At 44.0% G+C, this 21,414-nt stretch overlaps 1 protein-coding gene across 1 annotated transcript; it reads left to right on the top strand.

Moving 5' to 3' along the window:
* The first annotated feature begins 8,230 nt into the window (after positions 1 to 8,230).
* LOC133021282 (uncharacterized) lies at positions 8,231 to 21,318 on the top strand. The gene is made up of 5 exons (XM_061088064.1): positions 8,231 to 8,268; positions 8,596 to 9,114; positions 18,861 to 19,191; positions 19,301 to 19,476; positions 21,087 to 21,318. The coding sequence occupies exons 1-5, from the start codon at positions 8,231 to 8,233 to the stop codon at positions 21,316 to 21,318; spliced, it is 1,296 nt and encodes a 431-aa protein (XP_060944047.1).
* The last annotated feature ends 96 nt before the right edge of the window (positions 21,319 to 21,414 follow it).

The following is a 21,414-nucleotide window of genomic DNA, read 5'->3' as shown; positions in this document are numbered from 1 at the left end:
CATTTTATCTTTGTAATAATAAATATGCTTTTATAATTGTTATGGTTCCACTTGGAGTCATCACACCAGCAAACAGAAACAAAAGACCCCCTGTTAATGTTGTGAGGAGCAACAATGATCAGGGACCCTGGTGAACTGAGGCCGAGCCCTAAAATACGGGTTGAGTTTGTCAGTGAGTCTCAAAAGAATAACCTTCACACTAGTGTTTCAATATTTATACAAACAAATAGTCGTATAATAAAATGCTATCCTGACAGATTTGATCTTGAGGTGTTTTTTCCTGCATTTATAAGCTCCATCAGGATTTTATCTATTTATATATGAGTGATTTCAAGTGTACTTACTTTTGTTATTTCAGTGACCATTGTGGATTTTTCTTTCTTTAACGGAACGGTACCAACAATTTTGTCCACGTGTGTATCTATACAGACCATTCTACGTTTAGATTTATTTTTGCCAAAAAAGGATTAAATTATCAGGTGCACAATTCAGGAAGCGCCGCAACGTAGAGGAGAAGAAGGAACAATATAGATGTAAGAATCACCACGATTGTGGACATCATTAATGTTTCTCTTGTCGACATGATATGCTGTCAGTACAGCAGTAGATTTCAGTTATCCGTTTCTCTGTATTCTGAAGCAGCTCCACAGTCAATATGCATGAATGCCTTCTCATCCATTAAACATATGCAAGTAGCTTTTAATTGTCATATAAGTTTGTGGTGATAAAGTCCACAGGCTGGAATTCGATGACACTGAATCCTATTTACTGTGCGAGAGCTGATTTACCATTTACCACAGACGTAGAGAAGAACCACAGTCTTCCACCAAATTTCAAGGAAATCAGTTCAGAATCAGAATCAGAATCAGAATTCTTTTATTTGCCAGGTATGTTTGCACATATAGGAAATTGACTTGGTGTCATTGGTGCACTGAACATAAAACAACAATATAAAAAAAAACAACAATATATAAGAAATAGAATAAAATAAAATAAAATAGAATAAAGTAGAATAAAGTATATACATATATACAGTAACAGAGTAACAGAGTTATGGACACGTGCTGTGCGAAGGTGCAGAGATTGGTGATAGTGCCAGTAATATATAAGTTATAAATTATAAATTATGTGCGGGGGGGGGGGGGGGGGGCTGGTTGGGTAGAGTCAGTGTAATGCAGAGTCAGTGTGGTGCAGGGGGCTTGTTTGTGAGCCCCACTGCCACGGGGAAAAAACTGTTCAGATGGCGAGACGTTTTAGTCCTGATAGCCCGGAACCTTTTTCCAGAGGGAAGTCTCTGGAACAGGTGATGACCGGGATGTGAAGGATCAGCAATGATCTTGCCTGCTCTCCTACTGGTCCTGGAGTGGAACAGGTCTAGGAGAGCCGGCAGGTCGCAGCCGATGACCTTCTCAGCTGACCTTATGATCCGCTGCAGTCTGCCCTTGTCCTTGGCAGTGGAGGCAGCGAACCAGACGGTGATTGATGCGGTGAGGATGGACTCAATGATGGCTGTGTAAAACTCAACCATCACTTTCACTTGCATGTTGAATTTTCTCAGTTGCCGCAGGAAGAACATCCTCTGCTGGGCCTTTTTGATGATGGAGGTGATGTTCTCCGCCCACCTCAGGTCCTGTGCAATGATGGTCCCCAGGAATCTGAAGGACTCCACTGTTTTAACTGGGGAGTTGCACAGGCTGAGGGGGGCGGTTTGGGCTGGGCTTCTCCTGAAGTCTGCTACCATCTCTACAGTTTTTAAAGCGTTCAGCTCCAGGTGGTTCTGGCTGCACCAGGAAGCCATGCTGTTAACTTCCTCTCTGTAGGCGGCTTCGTCTCCATTGGTGATTAATCCGATAAGGGTCGTGTCGTCTGCGAACTTCAGGAGTTTGACAGAGGGATGGCTGGAGGTGCAGTTGTTGGTGTAGAGGGAGAAGAGAAGAGGGGAGAGCACACAACCTTGTGGGGCTCCAGTGCTGATGGACTGGGACTCAGAGACAAGCTTGCCCAGCCTCACGCGCTGCTTCCTATCAGTCAGGAAGTTAGTAATCCACCTGCAGGTGGGCTCAGGCACGCTCAGCTGTGTCAGCTTGTCACGGAGAAGAGCAGGGGCGATGGTATTGAATGCGGAGCTGAAGTCCACAAACAGGATCCTGGCGTAGGTGCTGGGGGAGTCGAGGTGCTGGAGGATGAAGTGGAGTCCCATGTTGACTGCGTCGTCTACGGACCTGTTGGCTCTGTTGAATAGTTGTAGCAAAATACTGCAAACTAGCAAACAAACTGATGAAAATATAATAGGCAGAGGAAATTATCTGATGGTCATTTACGATAAGGCTCAAGATAAATATTTAGTACAGCATTTATCTAATCTGCAGTATTTCATACTAATCTAGTGCCTCACAGTACCATAGTAACAGTCCTTATGTCAGGTAGGGACGTCACACAATGCAGGTATGTTAATTATCAGCAGGTAATTTCAGGTTTGACAGGATGCTTTACCATAAATTCACTGTACTTAAAACAATGTTGCTTTTCAAACCTAACCTGTCTTGACAGATCGAACTTGCAGACTGGAGCAACAAGAACAGAAGCTCCACCCTTTCAGCACACAGCTAAACTCGACTTGAATAAAAAGGACAAGGTCATACTATTGGACACCTTCACTCTTGCCGACTACAACTCCTCAACCCACTTCTGCAGGCTGTTTCCTGATCCCACTCTGGTGCTGCATTAACGCCTCTCAGATCAAGAAATTGAACCTGTCCATCATCACTGAGCAACCTCTCTATAAAATGTAGGCTTGACTTCTGCAAAGGCAGGCTTCCATTATTGGCGTGTGGATGTCTCCGGATTTCTAGAATCCGTCCTGACCTGTAAGACTTTTGTGTAATAAACTTTAAACTATACAAGCAAGTTTTGGGTCCGCAGAGATTTCAGCATCAACTTCACCATCATTGACACCTCTGTTTTTTGTATCAATTCCATGGAAATGATTCATTAGCATTTCCTTGTAAGTTGTGCTCTTCCATGGAACTCAGTGTGTCACTCTACAGGATAATTTCGTTGCCCCCCCCCCCCCCCCCCCCCCTCAGCTTCGTTGAGTTTCTGCATGGTTAATCCAAGGTGTGTCTCAAACAAAAGAGTTGTTTTTATCGAAACCTAATTTTCAGTTGGAAGAAACTTGTGAGACTTGTTTCTCTTAAGAGGCGTCTGCTGATTAAAGCGATTATTCAGAAACACACGAGCTACAGCAGCTGATGCCAACGCCTTGTTTACGAACAAGTCGAAAGGGTCCAAGACTGGCCCTTTTGGAAGATGAGATGCGAGCGTATGTTACATATATTTAGTTCTTCTTCTTCTTCAGGCAAATGAATTGGCTTTTTGAGGGCTTTAACATGCTCAACTTCTTACCAAAATTTGCAGAAAGTTAGTAAGTGGTGAAAATTTACGTATTCTGAAGGAATTTTCAATGGGCGTCGCAAAATGGCTCAACAGTGCCCCCCGAGACCCCCGGAAGGTGTTCACATTGACCGGTCTTCACAAAAATCGATATACAGGTGTATCATGACCAGACAAACAAAAAAGTCTTAGGTGCAATTGGAAAAACACAACAGGAAGCCTGCTATTTTGCATTTAGTGGCCATATTCCACATTTTTACTTTGATGTACTTGTACCAGGGTTTTCATCAGATCAACTTCAAATTAAGATGAGTGTCATCACAACAAGATGGAGATAAAAACTGTCTGACGGATTTTTTTTAATCGCACTGTGTGACTGTGGCGTGGCGTCAAAGTTTGATTACACGCCATGAAAACACGATGTTCTGTAACGCCGCCATACATGGACCATGAATCCTTTGATTTCAGTCTTCCTAGATCAAAGGAAACTTTATTTCTTGCAAAGGTCACGTCTCTTTCTCTCTCAGAACTGGTTATTTTTGTTTTTTCAGACAAAAAGCATGCAACGCTTCAAAATGCATGTGCTCGGGCCCACCCAGTGCTGCTTTGCAGCCCTAGAAATTTTAGTTATTATTATTTTGAAAATTGAATTTGACATCAAAATGTTATATTTATTATTCTTATTATTTTGGCAAATTAATTGGCTTTTTGAGGGCTTTACCATGCTCAACTTCTTACCAAAAGTTAGAAAGTGGTGAAAATTTACGTATTCTGAAGGAATTTTCAATGGACGTCGCAAAATGGCTCAGCGGTGCCCCCCGAGACCCCTGGACCGTGTTCACATTGACCGGTCTTCACAAAAATCGATATACAGGTGTATCATGACCAGACAAACAAAAAAGTCACACGGTGTGACCGTGGCGTTAACCCCTGGTTAAGTATTAAAGCTGCAAAGTATAAAAGAATGTAAGAAAGGGAAGCCACTTTTCCAGCTTTAGAAAAGACATGGTGTCATTAAGCCACTGAGTACTAGAGGGAGCTTTAGTCGACTTCCAATGGAGAAGAAGGTGGCGTCTTGCCAGTAAGGAAGTAAAAGCTAAAATGTCTAATTGAGTAGATGTAAACCGGTTATGGTTCTCTGGGAGCCCGAATATGGCAACATGGGGGGAGACTTTTGTAATCACTGAAAGTATTTTTGACATGGTGTCAAAATAATTCAACCAAAAGCGAGAGAGAAGCGGACAAGAGTAGAACATATGGGTTAAATTGCAGGATGAGGCATGACATTTGTTGCATTTGTCAGTGACACTGGGATAGATTTGTGACAGTCGCGCTTTAGAAAAGTGGACTCTAAACAGTACTTTAAACTGTATAAGTGTGAGACGAGCGCAGGATGAACTTGTGTCAATTTTCTTAAGAGCAGTGTCCCACCAGTCATCCTCCAAGTTTAGATCCAGTTCATCTTCCCAGGCAGCCCTAACTTTAGTAACTGGAGAGCAATCAAAAGACAGAAGTTCATTATAAACTTTAGAGATGAGTGATTTTTGAAGTGGATCGTGGTTTAAAAGCACCTCCCACTGTAGGGTCGGTGGCGAGGAGGGAAAAACTGGACACAAAGCTTTAGCGCAGTGTCTAATTTGAAAGTATCGAAAGAGATGAGAAGGTGGGTGATGAAATTCTCCTGAGAGATCTGTAAAGCTGCGAAAAATACCATCCTTGTAAAGATCTTCAAAACATGTCAGGCCTTTATTATGCCATGCGAGAAAGGTTGAATCTATAGGCGAAGGTCGAAATAAATGATTGTTCAGTAAAGGAGCTAAAGTAGATGTTGACTTAAATTTGAAGTGTTTCCTGAACTGATACCAAATTTTAAGTGTGGAGTGAACCACTTGATTATTTGTAAAGCCAGAGAGGTTGGATGGAATAGAAGAGGTAAGTAGAGCAGGTAAGGAGGATGAAACACATGACTGTGCCTCTAAGTGACACCATGGCAGATTCACTGACTTGAACCAAAATGACATTTTTTGAATATGTGTCGCCCAATAATACAGTTGGAAATTCGGAAGTGCCAATCCGCCATTGAATTTACATCTCTGAAGTGTGGATTTGTAGCCTGGGTGCCAGACAAACTTAGCCCCGCCCACAACATTTGTTGTTCGGGAAGTTCGGTCTGGAGTCGCTCCGTTGGGGAGAAACTATGGCCGATCAGGAGCTGATCGGACCAATCAAATCGTCAGGGCGGGCTTTATACGGTGATTGACAGATGATCTACAGTGACGTAATCAACCACGTCACCAGAAAGCGCTGCCTGCAGAGCTGAGATGTGTCGATGCTGCTATCGAGTCTGTTTCATTTGTAGATCGAACAGATGTTTTTGCCGTCCTCCTACGGGATTCATAAAAAGTTTAATTTATCAGCTGGCCCTGATGCTGCAGCCACACAAGCGTCCCGGGCCGGTCCCGGGCCGGTCGCGGTCCCGGGCCGGTCGCGGTCCCGGGCCGGTCGCGGCTCCCGGCCGGTCGCGGTCCCGGGCCGGTAGCGAGGCTCTGAGAGAGATCCGTAGCGGGCTTCTTCACGCCGCCGCCGGCCGGGGCTCTCACGAGCAGCCCTGGTCTCCAGCTACTTCCTGGGGGCTTTGCCTCCGGTGGATATACGAGCGGCATTAGCAGCATTTCCATTTATTCATTTAGAGAGTTAATAAACTCTGGTCGCGGTCCCGGGCCGGTCGCGGTCCCGGTCCGGTCGCGGTCCCGGGCCGGTCGCGGTCCCGGGCCGGTCGTGGTCCCGGGCCGGTCGCGGTCCCGGTCACGGGCCAGTCCCGGTCACGGGCCGGTCCCGGTCCCCGGCCGGTCGCGGGCCGGTAGCGAGGCTCTGAGAGAGATCCGTAGCGGGCTTCTTCACGCCGCCACGGCCGGGGCTCTCACGAGCAGCCCTGGTCTCCAGCTGCTTCCTGGGGGCTTTGCCTCCGGTGGATATACGAGCGGCATTAGCAGCGTTTCCATTTATTCATTTAGAGAGTTAATAAACTCGTGAAACAGACAACTGACAACAACTATGCGTCGCTTGACATACGTCACATACTACGTTGCTCTGATTGGTTGTAGGTCTATCCAATTGAGCGAAGAGGCATTTTGTTTCCTGGTTCTGTTGAAACACGCCCCATAATCACAGCCCAATGGAGCGGTCTCAGACTCATATTCTGACTAGAATAATGAGTCTGACAACGTCAGGCTAGTGGATTTGCGGATCCTAGGAGCCTTTCCACACCATAAGAAGTCAAACAATAAATAGTTTGATCAATTGTTTTAAAAAACTGCTTTGGCAGGAAAAGTGGGAGACAATGGAACAAAAATAGAAATTTGGGCAAAATGTTCATTTTAACCGCGTTAATTCTTCCAATTAACGAGAGAGGTAAGCTCTTCCATCTTTGGAGGTCAGATTTAATTTTAGACATTAAAGGTGAGAAATTAGCAGAAAAAAGAGAGTTTAACGTTCTGGTTACGCTTATCACGAGATACTTAAAGCCAGAAAGGCTCATTTTAAAAGGGACATCTGACTGTGTGAGCTGTGATGCTGAAGCATTGACAGGATAGCATTCACTTTTAGAAGTTTTCACTTTATAGCCTGAGAATGATCCAAATCTCTGGAAAGCAGATACAATTGTGGGAATGGAAAGGACAGGATCTGAGACATACAACAATAAGTCATCAGCATAAATCCTAGAAATTTTTGAAATTGTATTTTATAGTTGGTACTTTCCAGTTTTGAGCAATTCTGGTTATCATTGTTATTGATGAAATTTGTATAATTTTATTAAATGTGAGATCCTCTCTCTCTTGACGGATAAAGAGCAGGGTGCAGTTACTCATAACATCAGGTATCCTTCGCAGTATCGTCTCATGCATTGTGTTGTTTCTGCAGGACACAGCCGTAAACCACTTGTTTGTGGTTTCTCTTCTATTTACTGTGCTTCTCTTGTTACCTAAAAAGGGGAAGTTGAGCAGTTATCAGGTGTGAGAGAGGGTTGGGCACGTTTCGCATTAAGACTCGTTCACAAACCAGGCAGAAGCAGGAAGAAGCAAGTGGGTTTAGACAGAGTGAGTGAGACTGAGTGAGTATCAGTATTTATGATATTTATTTATGCCTGACTTAACTTATAATGTTCTTTTAACATGTTCATATGTATACAAATAATAGTAAAAACAAATTATAGAACACTTTTTTTTAAGATAAGATAAGTAATGGGGACATTTGCAATGTTACAGCAGTAGGATACAACACATAAGTAGCATGCAGTACTTGGGTGAAGGAATACAAATAAATAGAAATGTACAACAATATATAGAAAAAATATATAAATGTGATTAAACCGGTTTATACAGTGTGATTCTTGTTGTTCTGGGTTTGTACCCTCATGGTTGAATGCACTTAATGTTAGTTGCTTAGGATAAAGGTAATGTTAAGCAACAAACACCTCAGACAAACAAAAGTCGACCCCTGAAGAAACAATGTTGTGTAACTTACAAATACTTTGTTACTGTACTTAAGTAGATTCTTCACATATCTGTACTTTACTTACTTTACTACGAGTATCTTTTTTCCAATACTTTTAACTTTAACTCGATACACTTGAACACAAATTTCTGTACTTTCTACTTCTTATATTCTCAAATCTGGGTCGTTACTTGAGCAATGGAGGTTGGTGCAATGCGGGCTTTACGCACGGCCCACATCCTGACATGTACGGATAGTGAAATAAGGGGTTTCACAAGGAGTGTGATTTGTGTGTGTGTGTGTTTGCGTAGTTGGGTGAGGTTGGCCAAGTAGGGTATCCCAGATGGATGTAACCAGGGCTAAACACCATCATGGCATCCAGTAAAAGACAACAAAGTCGATAGTCAGCAGTCAGAACAATGGTTGCTGCCTAGCTGAATCATATTACCGGGTTTCCTTGGTCAGGGAGCTGAATAGGGAAGAGGAAAGTGCATGTGGGGAAGGAGACAATGGCTAAACTCAGTTCAAACAAGCTTGATCTCACTATGTTTGCTTTGTTCCTTATATCTAACTTCTCCTTTTGTGGTTCCTTATTCTACCGCAGGTTGGGAATCTCTCTTCTGTGATGGACGAGATGAAATACTTAAGACGGACGCTCTTCCTCTTCTTCATTATTACCTTCATCATCTTCTTCATCTTCAATGTCAGCTTACCCAGGAGGAACAGATCTATCCCGTACCCACTCAGGGTTACGAGCATTTGCCCCTCTCATGTCTCTGATCAGACCATCACCCCGCTCAACAACACCAAGCACCTACTGGTGTCAGCCTTCATGGACCAGAGGGTGGAAGGCTTTGATATACGCATCATTGGTCTCTTCAGGGTCGACTCCATCCAACCCCTTCACTGTTGCTTCTGCTGTGAAGGTTTCTCGTCGATCACAACTCCAGCAAACATTTTACAACATTCAGAACACTTTGGATTTCCCTTAGTCGTGACAGATGTCATGTGTACTATTCCTGAAAACTGCAGAGCTACACATGTCACTCTTCTGACTCAGCCAGAGAGTGGGATTGCACCTAAACAGATCTGGCTCCCAATAAGAAACAGAAAGACCAACATGGACGAGGAGGAAAAGTTTCAGTTTAACTTCACAGTCTGCATCTCCAACCTGTTTGGAGACTACAACAACGTGCTTCAGTTCGCCCAGACCCTGGAGATGTACAGGTCAGTGCAGCAGAAACACCACCAGTGGTGGCAAGTAACGAAGTAGAAATACTTTGTTACTGTACTTAAGTAGATTTTTCACATATCTGTACTTTACTTGAGTATTTATTTACCTGACGACTTTTTACTTTTACTTGTTACATTTGAGCACAAATATCTGTACTTTCTACTTCTTACATTCTCAAAACTGTCTTGTTACTACCGCAGCAGAGGTTGGCGCAACGTGCACCTTTACGGCACTCTCTCTCTCTCTCTCTCTCTCTCTCTCTCTCTCTCTCTCTCTCTCTCTCTCTCTCTCTCTCTCTCTCTCTCTCTCTCTCTCTCTCTCTCTCTCTCTCTCTCTCTCTCTCTCTCTCTCTCTCGAGTGTGGTGGTTGAGTGTGTGTGAGCTGAGAGCTGGTGACGGTAAATGAGCGGATTGTGCGATTTTGTTCTATTTGTTGGTAATTCTGTTTATAGTTATATAGTGTATTGTTGGTTTATAGTGTTTGTGGGGTTGCGGTGTACACGGAGGAGGTGTCATGGCTCTGCAGGAGCCAGCGAGGAGGAGAAACGGCAGCTAATCGTTTTACACTTCCTTGTTGCTCCAACATTAACTACAACAGCGTCCCAACTTGTGTCTTTTTTGTCTCATATGTGCTGAGGAGCGTAGCGCCCCCCCCCCCCCCACAGGTGTTTGTGTGTGTTTGCAGCCGGCCGCGGGCCGTGCTAAACGCCATGGACCTCGCCAAGTTAACCCGGAAGCACGGAATTAAGATCGCTCCGGCGTTCCCGTGCTCCGTGGAGGAGTGTAGCCTGGCCGTGGGGAGGGTGGTCGGCAACGGCAGCGTGAAGTCCGCTGCGAGGATGAACAACGCGGTTGTCATTTTCCTGGATAGTGTAGATAAGGTGAACACGGTGGTGGCGAACGGGATTGAAGTGAACGACACGTTCGTGTCCGTTCTGCCTCTCGCCACACCGGCGGTAAAAGTGACGCTGTCCAATGTCCCCCCGTTTATCAGAGATGAGACATTGTTAAGGGAATTATCGAGACACGGGAAGATAATGTCTCAGGTAAAAAAAGTGTCCTCGGGATGTAAGTCCCCTCTGTTAAAGCACGTGGTGTCCCACAGAAGACATCTATTTATGATTCTTAATAATAGGACTGAGGACCTGAACCTGGTGTTCAAAATCAGGGTGGATGAGTTCGATTATGTTATTTTTGTAACATCTAATAATACAAAGTGTTTCAGCTGTGGGAAGGAAGGACACCAAGCAAAAGGTTGTCCTCAGAGAAATAAAACAGCTGACACAGAGGAACAGCAGGAGGGGACAGGGGGGGTCCAGCAGGAGGGACAGGCGAGTGAGGAGGGGACAAGTGGAGTCCAACCGGAGAGTCAGGCGAGTGAGGGGGGGACAAGTGGAGTCCAACCGGAGAGTCAGGCGAGTGAGGGGGGGACAAGTGGAGTCCAACCGGAGAGTCAGGCGAGTGAGGGGGGGACAAGTGGAGTCCAACCGGAGAGTCAGGCGAGTGAGGAGGGGACAAGTGGAGTCCAACCGGAGAGTCAGGCGAGTGAGGAGGGGACAGGGGGAGGTCCAAAGGAAGTACAGGTGTGTAAGGAGGGGACAGGGGAGGTCCCAAAGGAAGTACAGGTGAGTGAGGAAGGAACAGGGGAGGTCCCAAAGGAAGTACAGGTGTGTAAGGAGGGGACAGGGGAGGTCCCAAAGGAAGGTCAGGAGTGTAAGAAAGGACAGAAGGGGACAACGGCGGTCCAACAGGTAGATCAGGTAGATGAAGGGGAAAAGGAGGAGACAGGGGGGGTCCCACAGGACCAAGTAAGCGATATTGACATGGAGAGAGACGAGGAGGTGCTTAAAGTTCCTCGTCTAAAAAGAAAGACCAGGAGCAACAGTGGTAGCTCAAAAGCTAAAAAAGGGACCGGGAAGAAAGGAGGGAGAGGAGCAGCAGAGTCTGAGTCAAGCATGGAGACAGACTCTGCTGACGATGAATCCTCCGAATTCAGGGCAGGAAGCCAGAAGGGCACAAGAAGCTACAGTGCGGCGAAGATGAAAGTGTTTCTTCAAAAAACAAAAAACATGAAGGGTTTAAAGATAGAGGATTACTTCTCTGATACAGAACAGTTTTCAACCTCTGCCCAGCTGCACATGAGCAGCAAAGGCAGGGGAGGTTTTACTGACCAGGAGATGTATAGATTAAAGAAGATTGTTCATAAAATTAGACAACAGAAAAATAATGATGATGATGATGAATAAAGGTGAACATCCTGATTACCAATCAGTTCTGTGGTTTTGTGGGTTTTTTATATTATACAATATGAGTCTTTTAAGCATCAGTTCGCTAAACATAAATGGAGCCAGGGACCCTGCGAAGAGGTCACTGATGTTCCAGCAAATAGAAATGAAAAGAACTGAGAGTGACTGGAAAAGAGAGTGGGAGGGACAGGTGGTCCTGAGCCACCTTAGCACAACCAGTGGGGGGGTGGGCATCATTTTCTCCAGGAGCTTTGCACCAGAGTCTTTAGAAGTGGAAGAGGTGGTGGAGGGCAGGCTACTGGTGGTGAGGGCAAAGGTCGAGCAATTTTATTTTGTTTTTATAAATGTTTATGCTCCGGTCTCAGGACCTGATAGTCTGTTTTTTAAAGGTTTTAGACACAGTTTTAAGCAAAATAAAAATTATTTTATTTTTAGGAGGAGATTTTAACTGTACAGAAAATGATGTTTTACTATACTATAGGCTTTGCACTCGGTCACACAGACACCGTAACCTTTCCTCTCTTATCTATCCCACCCGTTCCACACATACCCAACACCTTGTCACAGGGGGCCTATGGAACTGCCAGTCAGCTACCCGCAAGGCAGACTTCATCTCGGGCTTTGCTACACAGCAGACAGACCCACTGGTAGGGGTGGTGGCACAGGTTTACTAATTTCCCGCAAATGGTCCTCTTCTCTCTACTCGCTTCCACTTTTTACCCCAACGTCTTTTGAATTTCATGCTGTGACAGTTTCTCATCCGGTACAATTAACTATTGTTGTTCTCTACCGTCCACCAGGTTCTTTGGGAGATTTCTTGGAGGAATTAGACATTCTCCTTTCAAACTTCCCAGAAAACGGCCCTGCACTCATCCTCCTGGGTGACTTTAACATCCAGACAGACAAGTCATCTGATCTTTTACTTTTAATGTCTTCTTTTGCTCTCTCACTCAGTCCTTCCCCTCCTACTCTCAAAGCCGGTAACCACCTTGACTTTATTTTCACCAGGAAATGCTCAACATCTAACCTCACTGTAACTCCACTTCATGTCTCCGACCACTTCTTTATCTCCTACTCTCTCCCACTGTCTCAAAACAACAACCCTACCACATCAACAGAGTCTGTACCTGTCCGTCGCAACATTCGTTCCCTCTCTCCTGCCTCTCTAGCATCCTGTGTTTTGTCAGCTCTCCCTTCCACTGACTCCTTCTCACTCATGCATCCTAACTCTGCCACAGACATTCTCCTTTCTACTCTGTCCTCCTCTCTTGACTCTCTCTGCCCTCTTATGTCACGACAGGTCCGCCAGTCCTCCCCAGCTCCGTGGTTGACTGACTCGGTGCGTGCCAACAGAGCCACTATGCGAGCATCAGAAAGGAAATGGCGGAAATCTAAACACCTGGACGACCTGCTCGCCTATCAGTCTCTTCTCTCCTCTTTTTCTGCCTAATCTTCTTTTCCTCTACACGGCTCTGCAGAGCATGGGGGGGGGGGGAAGGCCCCGGGCATCGACGGCATTCCAGTAGAGTTTTTTAAAGAGTTCTGGAATGAGATGGGGGAAGATCTTTTAACTGTTTTTAACGAAAGTTTTAGAGACTTGGTGTTGCCGACAAGCTGCAGGAGGGCAGTGATAACTCTCCTACCAAAGAAAGGAGACCTTCAGGAGATTAAGAACTGGCGTCCGGTGTCGCTGTTATGCACAGACTATAAGATCCTCTCCAAAGCTCTGGCAAACCGTCTGAGGGAGGTGATGGGAGAAGTGATCCATCAAGACCAGACCTACTGTGTGCCTGGTCGGTCTATTCTGGACAACGTGTCCTTAATTCGGGATATTGTGGACTTCTCTAGTTCATTAGGCATAAAAGCTGGTCTCATTTCTCTGGACCAGGAAAAGGCTTTTGATAGGGTTGAGCACCTTTACCTCTGGAAGACTCTGGAGAGGTTTGGCCTCAGCCCAGGTCTCTTAGCTATGATCAAGGTTTTGTATCAAGACATTGAGAGTGTACTGAAGATCAATGGAGGACTGAGTGCACCTTTTAAAGTGCACAGGGGGGTGAGACAGGGCTGCTCGCTCTCAGGGATGTTATACGCACTTTCTATTGAACCCATGCTGAGTAAGATAAGAACTAAAATTGAAGGGTTGATTTTAAATGATTTTTAAAAAAGCCACATTTTATCAGCATATGCAGACGACATCATCGTCTTTGTAAAAAATCAGGAGGACATCCAAGAACTGGGAAAAATTGTCAGTGATTTTAAAATCATGTCAGCTGCTAGAGTGAACTGGGGGAAAAGTGAAGCGCTAGCAGTTGGAAGGTGGGAGGGGGGTTTACCCAGTCTGCCGGGGGGGCTGATGTGGAGGAGAGATGGTCTCAAGTACCTGGGGGTTTATGTTGGCAATGAGTCCATGGTTCAGAAGAACTGGGAGGGAGTGGTGGACAAAATGAAAGGGAGGCTCAACAAGTGTAAATGGCTGAAACCACAATTGTCTTACAGAGGCAGAACCCTGATAATAAACAACCTGGTAGCTTCTGCTCTGTGGCATCGGCTGGCATGCATGGAACCTCCAAAAGGATTGATTCAGAAAATACAAGCAATTTTAACAGACTTCTTTTGGGACAGGTTGCACTGGGTGCCCCAGTGTGTGTTGTTTTTACCAAAGGAGGAGGGGGGGGGCAAGGGCTGGTGCATATCCAAAGCAGAATATCCACTTTTAGATTACAGTTTTTACAGAAGTATCTCTTAGGTCCACAGGATGTTGTTTGGAGACAAGTAACAAGCAGCATCCTGAGGGGGGCAACTGGGCTGGTTTTAGACATGCCACTGTTCTTAATGGATTTTAAGCTGTTTAAACTGTATGGATTATCTCTTTTTTATCAGTCACTTTTTAAGACATGGAACCTTTTTAAATGGAAAAGGCTGGAACCTACAAACTCTCTGCACTGGCTTTTAGAAGAGCCCCTGATCAACGGAGCCAGGCTGGATGTCCAGAGCAGCTCCACACCAGGCCTCACCAGCATGCTGTGCACCGCCGGAGTTGTAACCTTGAAGACGATGGTCCATGCAGCAGGTCCTGGACTTAACAACATCCCGGATGGCGTCCCTCATCGGGCAGAGATCCAGGCGACAGGCAGAACACATTTTAAACGAATGGATTAAGAGACTCACGGGCGAGGAGGTGAAGATGCTAAAGGATTATTCTGCTGGAACGGAAACCCCTGATGACAGCGACCCGTTTCCGGAGCTAGGTTTTAACCCAAATCTGGATGGGCTCTCAGGACCTTTTTTAAATAAAACTGAATGGAAACAACTGGACCTGTACACAGCCAAAGGGAGGGCCATGTATGAATGTTGTGTTTTAACCCTGAACAAAACTAAGCTGGATGTGAGGCCTGACACGGTGTGGAGGAAGAGACTGGATCTGGACAGCAAGGACAAACCAGTGTGGAGGGTTTTATACAAATCACCTTTAAGGATGAGGACTGGCGACCTGCAGTGGAGGATTTTACACGGAGCCATAGCGGTCAACAGTTTTATATCAAAAATCAATCCAACAGTCAAGTGCAATTGCCCGTTTTTTGGAGAAACAGAGACAGTTTTCCATGTTTTTTATGAATGTAAAAGACGTTTAGAACTTTTTAATACACTGCAGAAGGTTTTTAAACAGTTTGGTGAGACATGGAGTAAAAGGGCCTTCATTTTAGGAGCAGGATATAAGAAATCAAATAAAGACAAATGGGAACTTTTAAATTGGATGGTAGGGGAAGCTAAGATGTCAATTTACAGCAGCAGGAAGAACAGAGTAGAGGATAGGGCAGGACAAGAAGCTCTTCCTGTTTTTATTTCTCTACTTAAAGCAAGAGTCTGGGTAGATTTTAGGTTTTTTAAAGAAATGAAGGACATGGATGGGTTCATCAAAAAGTGGTGTTTTAATGATGTAGTATGTTCTGTGGTTGAGGATGTTTTAATTTTTAATATGACTTTCTGAGTAGGTTTTAATATTGTTCTGAACGTACTGTTCGTATCCATTCATTAACAGTACTTTTGTATACATTTTGAAAATAAAGGGTTCAAAAATCAAATCTCTCTCTCTCTCTCTCTCTCTCTCTCTCTCTCTCTCTCTCTCTCTCCTGCAGGAGCTCGGTTCAGTCTTTATTATGAGGGCCCGAGCACTGACAGGCACTGACAGACGTGAGGCCCTATTGAAATTGTAAGGCGTATTAAGGGGTTTTATTAGGTGACTATACATGATTTTTTGAAGGTATACCTTTTTTTATTCACATTCGTTTTCCTTTTCCTTGGGGCGGCTGTGGCTGAGGGGTAGAGCGGTCGTCCTCCAACCTGAAGGTCGGCGGTTCGATCCCCAGTCTGAACCATCTGCATGCCGAAGTGTCCTTGGGCAAGATGCTGAACCCTGAATGGCCGCCCATAGAATAACAAAGTGCTGCAAGTAGATGCACTGTATGAATGTGTGTGTGAATGGGTGAATGTGAAACTGTACTGTAAAGCGCTTTGAGTGGTCTTCATCAGACTAGAAAAGTGCTATATAAAAACAAATCCATTTACCATTTTCCTGCTTCGTGTCAACATCTGCACATAAATACATAGCTCAAAGCAGCAAGTGGTTAACTTTTCTTAAAGCAATTATTGGAAGTAGTTGGTTTAAAAATAAACTGTTGGCAAATAGACAATCATTGGTTGGCCGTGTCTACTTAGTCTTACACGTCCACGTAAACAAAACAAACAGATTTAAAACAAGTCGAGATGGAAAAACAAACAACACGACCATTTTTCTATTACCTGAAACTGGGTAATCAGGCCCAGTTTTCCTCTCACTATAATGCCAATATAATTTTTGCAAAGATATTATTTATCTATATATTGCCAATTCCAATCCTTAGTCGCCCTTTGTGCTGACTCAACACAACTTAGAAGCTGTTGAGTCTTTATATTTGTGTTGTACAAACTGGCTAATGTGTACAACTTCAGTCTGAAATTCGTCAGCAAAACTAGACTGTGTCCAGTGATTTGTTCTTCTCTGTACTGTGCAGGCTGTTAACGAAAGAGAAACTATCTTATTGTGTGTGCCTTGTTTCCGTTTGCCGAGTCATCATAAGGGGCATTGTGTATCACTCCTGCTACTGATGAAAGGTCCATGTTTAGTGATATTTACAGAATGTTTTAGTGGTTATACTTTGGTTTATTAATGTTCTAAGGTAGACACAAGAGGCACTTGTTTATTCTGTTGTGTTGATTCTTTGTTGTCTCTAGAAGTTCAGATGCACTAGTCCAAGACTATTTTAACCTCAGCATTTCGGGTCCAAAATTTGTATAATTATACATTATATTTATAGTGTAGTTATAATTTTTCAGTCAGTTGAAATAAATCCTGAAGAGAACAATTTTGGGATGTTTTGTTTCTGCATAGGCCGACTATAAAAAGCACTTAGCATTTTTAATTTTGGTACTTGTACTTTTACTTTTGATACTTAAGTACATTTCAACACCAGATACTTTTGATCCCTAAGTACATTTATTATGAGCTACTTTAAGGCTTTAACTCAAGTCATTTTCTGACGGGTGACTTTTACTTTTACCGGAGTCAATTTCAAGTAAGATATCTGTACTTTTACTCAAGTATGGCTTTCAAGTACTTTATACTCCACTGAACACCACAAAACTCTCAGTAACCTTCTCTCTGACACACTTTAGTCATGCTCTCATAAAATAATTTCAGAAAATGAAAGGAAAATGGCATTTGACAATGACATTTTCTAGAGTTTTCCTTTTCATGTTTGAGAAACCAGCAGGTGATTGTTTGGACACGTTCACAGCCACAAGGACCCCAACAATTCATTCTTGTTCCCCTCTGGATGATTTATTGTGATTCCTTTACTTTTTTCAACAGTAGCTCCAATTTAAAGTCAAAGTATTAATTTGTCCAATACTTTGGTTTATGGCATGTCAGAGGTTCACAACAGTGGACATCGTAAATGGCAAACATTTGGTAAATATCAGCAAACTAGAATCCCTAGCCTGGGTGCCAGACGAACTTAGCCCCGCCCACAACATTTGAGTTTGGGAAGTTCGGTCTGGCATTGCTCCGTTGGGGAGAAACTATGCTTGAACAGAAGCTGATCGAACCAATCAAATTGTCAGGGTGGGCTTTATACGATGATGGACAGATGATCTACAGTGACGTAATCAATCACGTCACCAAAGAGCGCTGCATGCCGCTGGAGAGCTGAGATGTGTCGATGCTGCCATCGAGTCTGTTTCAGCAGACATCGACCGCATTCATTTTGAAAGAGGAACGCGATCAAGGCATTTGTAGATCGAAAAGATTAGCCAAGCACTCATATAAATAAAAAGAGAGTGGGGGGGGGGGGCTACGCTCCTCAGCACATATGAGACAAAAAAGATGTTGGGACGCTGTTAATGTTGGAGCAACAAGTAAATGTATGCTTGAAAAAAACGATAAGCTGCCGTTTTGACACCTCGCTGGCCTCCTGCAGAGCCATGACAGCGGAGCTCTGGAAGCGCAGCATGCAGATCAGCAGCTCCGTAGATTTCTGGTAGCGACGGATCTCTCTCAGAGCCTCGCTACCTGCCGGTAGCGGTCTCAGGCTGGTAGCGGTGGGCCTTCTGAACGCCGCCGGTGGCCGGGGCTCTCACGAGCAGCCCTGGTCTCCAGCTGCTTCCTGGGGGCTTTGCCTCGGTGGATAAACGAGCGGCATTTGCAGCATTTCCATTGATTTATTTAGAGAGTGAATAAACTCGTGAAACAGACAACTGACAACAACTATGCGTCGCTTGACATACGTCACATACTACGTTGCTCTGATTGGTTGTAGGTCTATCCAATTGAGCGAAGAGGCATTTTGTTTCCTGGTTCGGTTGAAACACGCCCCATAATCACAGCCCAATGGAGCAGTATCAGACTCATATTCTGACTAGAATAATGAGTATGACAACGTCAGGCTATAGAATACCCATTGTCCACATGAATGCTGACATTAGCAATTTGCCCGAAGGTGCATATTATGTCTAAGCACAGCCTTAAAGGGATAGCATTTGCCTGCAGACACAATCTAGTTAAAACTATCATATCTTGATAAGTGTTATCATCAGACTCTGCTGCAGCTAACTTTATAGAGAGCTTCATAGCACATTTTGGTTCATCGGAGTCCAACGTTACTTTAATGATCTTAAGATATTTTCTGCTACTTGCCGTGTTCCAAACAAGTCATGATCAAAGTTAGTCCCATCAACTAACATGGAGGAAGCTAGGTTTATGACCTAATAAATAAACTAAACTTGATATTCTGCACCCAGCCACCAGGGGACGACCAAGACGTTTTAGCTTCACTCTTCCTGACACGTCTTCTAATTCAAACAGTTGATGGGAAACCAACACCTGCCTAGCGACAACAAGCTTAATGTGTTTTTGTAATATGTGTAAACTAATGATTTAACCTTCACTTTTGCTCTCAGGTTGCTGGGCGTGGACAGAGTGGTTATCTATAACACCAGCTGTGGCCCAGAGCTCGAGCGTCTGTTGCAGATCTACAGCCAGGACGGCTTCCTGGAGATAGTTCCTTGGCCCATCCACCAACATCTGAATCCATCTAAAGGTTGGCTCTTCTCAGAGCACGGAGGGGACGTGCACTACTTTGGCCAGTTTACCACGCTCAATGAGTGCATCTACAGATCCATGGGGCGCTCACGCTATGTCTTGCTGAACGACATCGATGAGATTATAATGCCTTACCAACAGGACAACCTCATGTCTCTGATGAACATGCTCCAAGAGCAGCATCCAAATGTAAGATATTTTTGAGTGTGTATTTGAGAATATTGTTTATAAGATCAATTTGTTTTTCTTAATGGTTATATTTGTCTTTCCATCTTCCATGCTGTGTCATATTCTGTAGACAGGGGTATTCCTCATCAAGAACCATATTTTCCCCAAAAAACACTTTGAGCCAAGTGGGAGGTTTCACCTGCCGCAATGGAACGGGCTGCCAGGAGTTAATATCCTGGAGCACATCTACAGGGAGGAGCCCAGCACAAACATATACCATCCGCACAAGATGATAGTTCAGCCAAGGTAGGTGGATTTCTCTATACATTTTAAAGTCTTTTTGAATATTGAATTGAATACCACTTGAACACCTTTTATATTAATTCTTTTTTTTTTGCTATGTATTTTGTGAAGCACCACTAAAAGGTGTAATGCAAATTTACTTAGTAACTTCTTAGCTCATGCTTACAGCAGACATTTCAATCTAGGGTACAGCTCAACATAAACTTTATGGGGCACCCAATGTCTAGCATGTGAGCCCATCGTCTATTCATGTCTTGCAGAAGTTGATCCTAATGTCACCTTTTCATGGGACCATTGTCTCTACTCTGGTTTAACTGTGTATCACCCTAACCCCTGGATACTATAAGATCCAGAAACAGAACAATACATTCACACTCACCCCTCTGCTTGTTTTGGGATCAGTAGGTCACCCACACACAGTAGTGTATAAAGTACTTGAAAGCCATACTTGAGTAAAAGTACAGAAATCTTACTTGAAAGTGACTCCCGTAAAAGTAAAAGTCACCCGTCAGAAAATGACTTGAGTAAAAGTCTTAGAGTTGCTCATATTAAATGTACTTAAGTATCAAAAGTATCTGGTGTTGAAATGTACTTAAGTATCAAAAGTAAAAGTACAAGTACCAAAATTAAAAATGCTAATTTTTTTTTCTAGTAGGCCTATAGAGACACAAAACAACCCAAAATTGTTCTCTTCAGGATTTATTTCAACTGACTGAAAAACACTATATCTATAATGTATAATTTAACAAATTTTGAACCTGAGATGCTGAGGTTAAAATAGTATAGGACAAGTGCATCTGAACTTCTAGAGACAACAACGAATCAACACAACAGAATAAACAAGTGCCTCTTTAATCTACCTAAGAACACTAATAGACAAAAGAATAACCACTAAAAAAAGTCTGTAAATATCACTAAACATGGACCTTTCATCAGTAGCAGGAGTGATACACAATGCCACTTATGATAACTCAGCAAAGGGAAATTAGGCATACAAAATAAGATAGTTTCTCTTTTGTTTCTCAGATGTTGACACGAAGCAGGAAAGGGAATTACAATTTCAATAGGGCCTCACGTCTGTCAGTGCCTGTCAGTGCTCGGGTCCTAATAATAAAGACTGAACCGAGCTCCTGCAGGAGCGAGAGAGAAGTGCGCTGTGTGTAAAGGTGCACGTTGCGCCAACCTCCGCTGCTCAAGTAACGAGCCAGTTTTGAGAATGTAAGAAGTAGAAAGTACAGATATTTGTGCTCAAATGTAGCGAGTAAAAGTAAAAAGTCGTCATGAAAATAAATACTCAACTAAAGTACAGATATGTGAAAAATCTACTTTAGTACAGTAACAAAGTATTTCTACGTTACTTCCCACCACTGCCCACACATAGACACTTAAATACTAGCACAGACACAGTTCGTCTCACTTGCAACCTCCACCTTGCCTGTGCCATCCTTTCTGCAGAAAGCTTTTTACAGATACATTTACAAAGACAACTTGTCTCAGAACCTCGTTTGTTGACCAAATATCCACAACAATGGAGACCCTAAAAGAAATGACATACCTTGGAGTGTGTTATGAACAAATATTTGTTAACAAGCGATGTCTCTGTGCAAACACAGGTTGGTGGAGCAGACTTCAGTGCACGAGGTGATCAAACAAATGGGAAATAGCTTCCAGGTTCCACCAGAGATCTGTCGGATCATTCACGTCCGCGTGGCCCTACAGGGGGCGCTGACGGTGGAGCAGCTCCATGTGGACAAACGACTGTGGGACTTCCATGAAAAAATGGTTCCCAACGTGGACAAGGTGCTGAAGAGAGCGGGACTGCTGAACACGGAGGGGCAGGGCTGATGGACGGGACTGCACAGACGGGACAACTCTGAATTGATCGCAGTTCAAGTGTCAAGGACAGTCTGGAGAGCTGCAGAGGTGCTGGGTGATGATAAA

This window comes from Limanda limanda, chromosome 16 (genome assembly GCF_963576545.1).
Source record: "Limanda limanda chromosome 16, fLimLim1.1, whole genome shotgun sequence".
Taxonomy (NCBI): Eukaryota; Metazoa; Chordata; class Actinopteri; order Pleuronectiformes; family Pleuronectidae; genus Limanda; species Limanda limanda.
The sequence above is the reverse complement of the archived record's forward strand: the minus strand, read 5'-3'. Positions and strand labels throughout refer to the sequence as shown.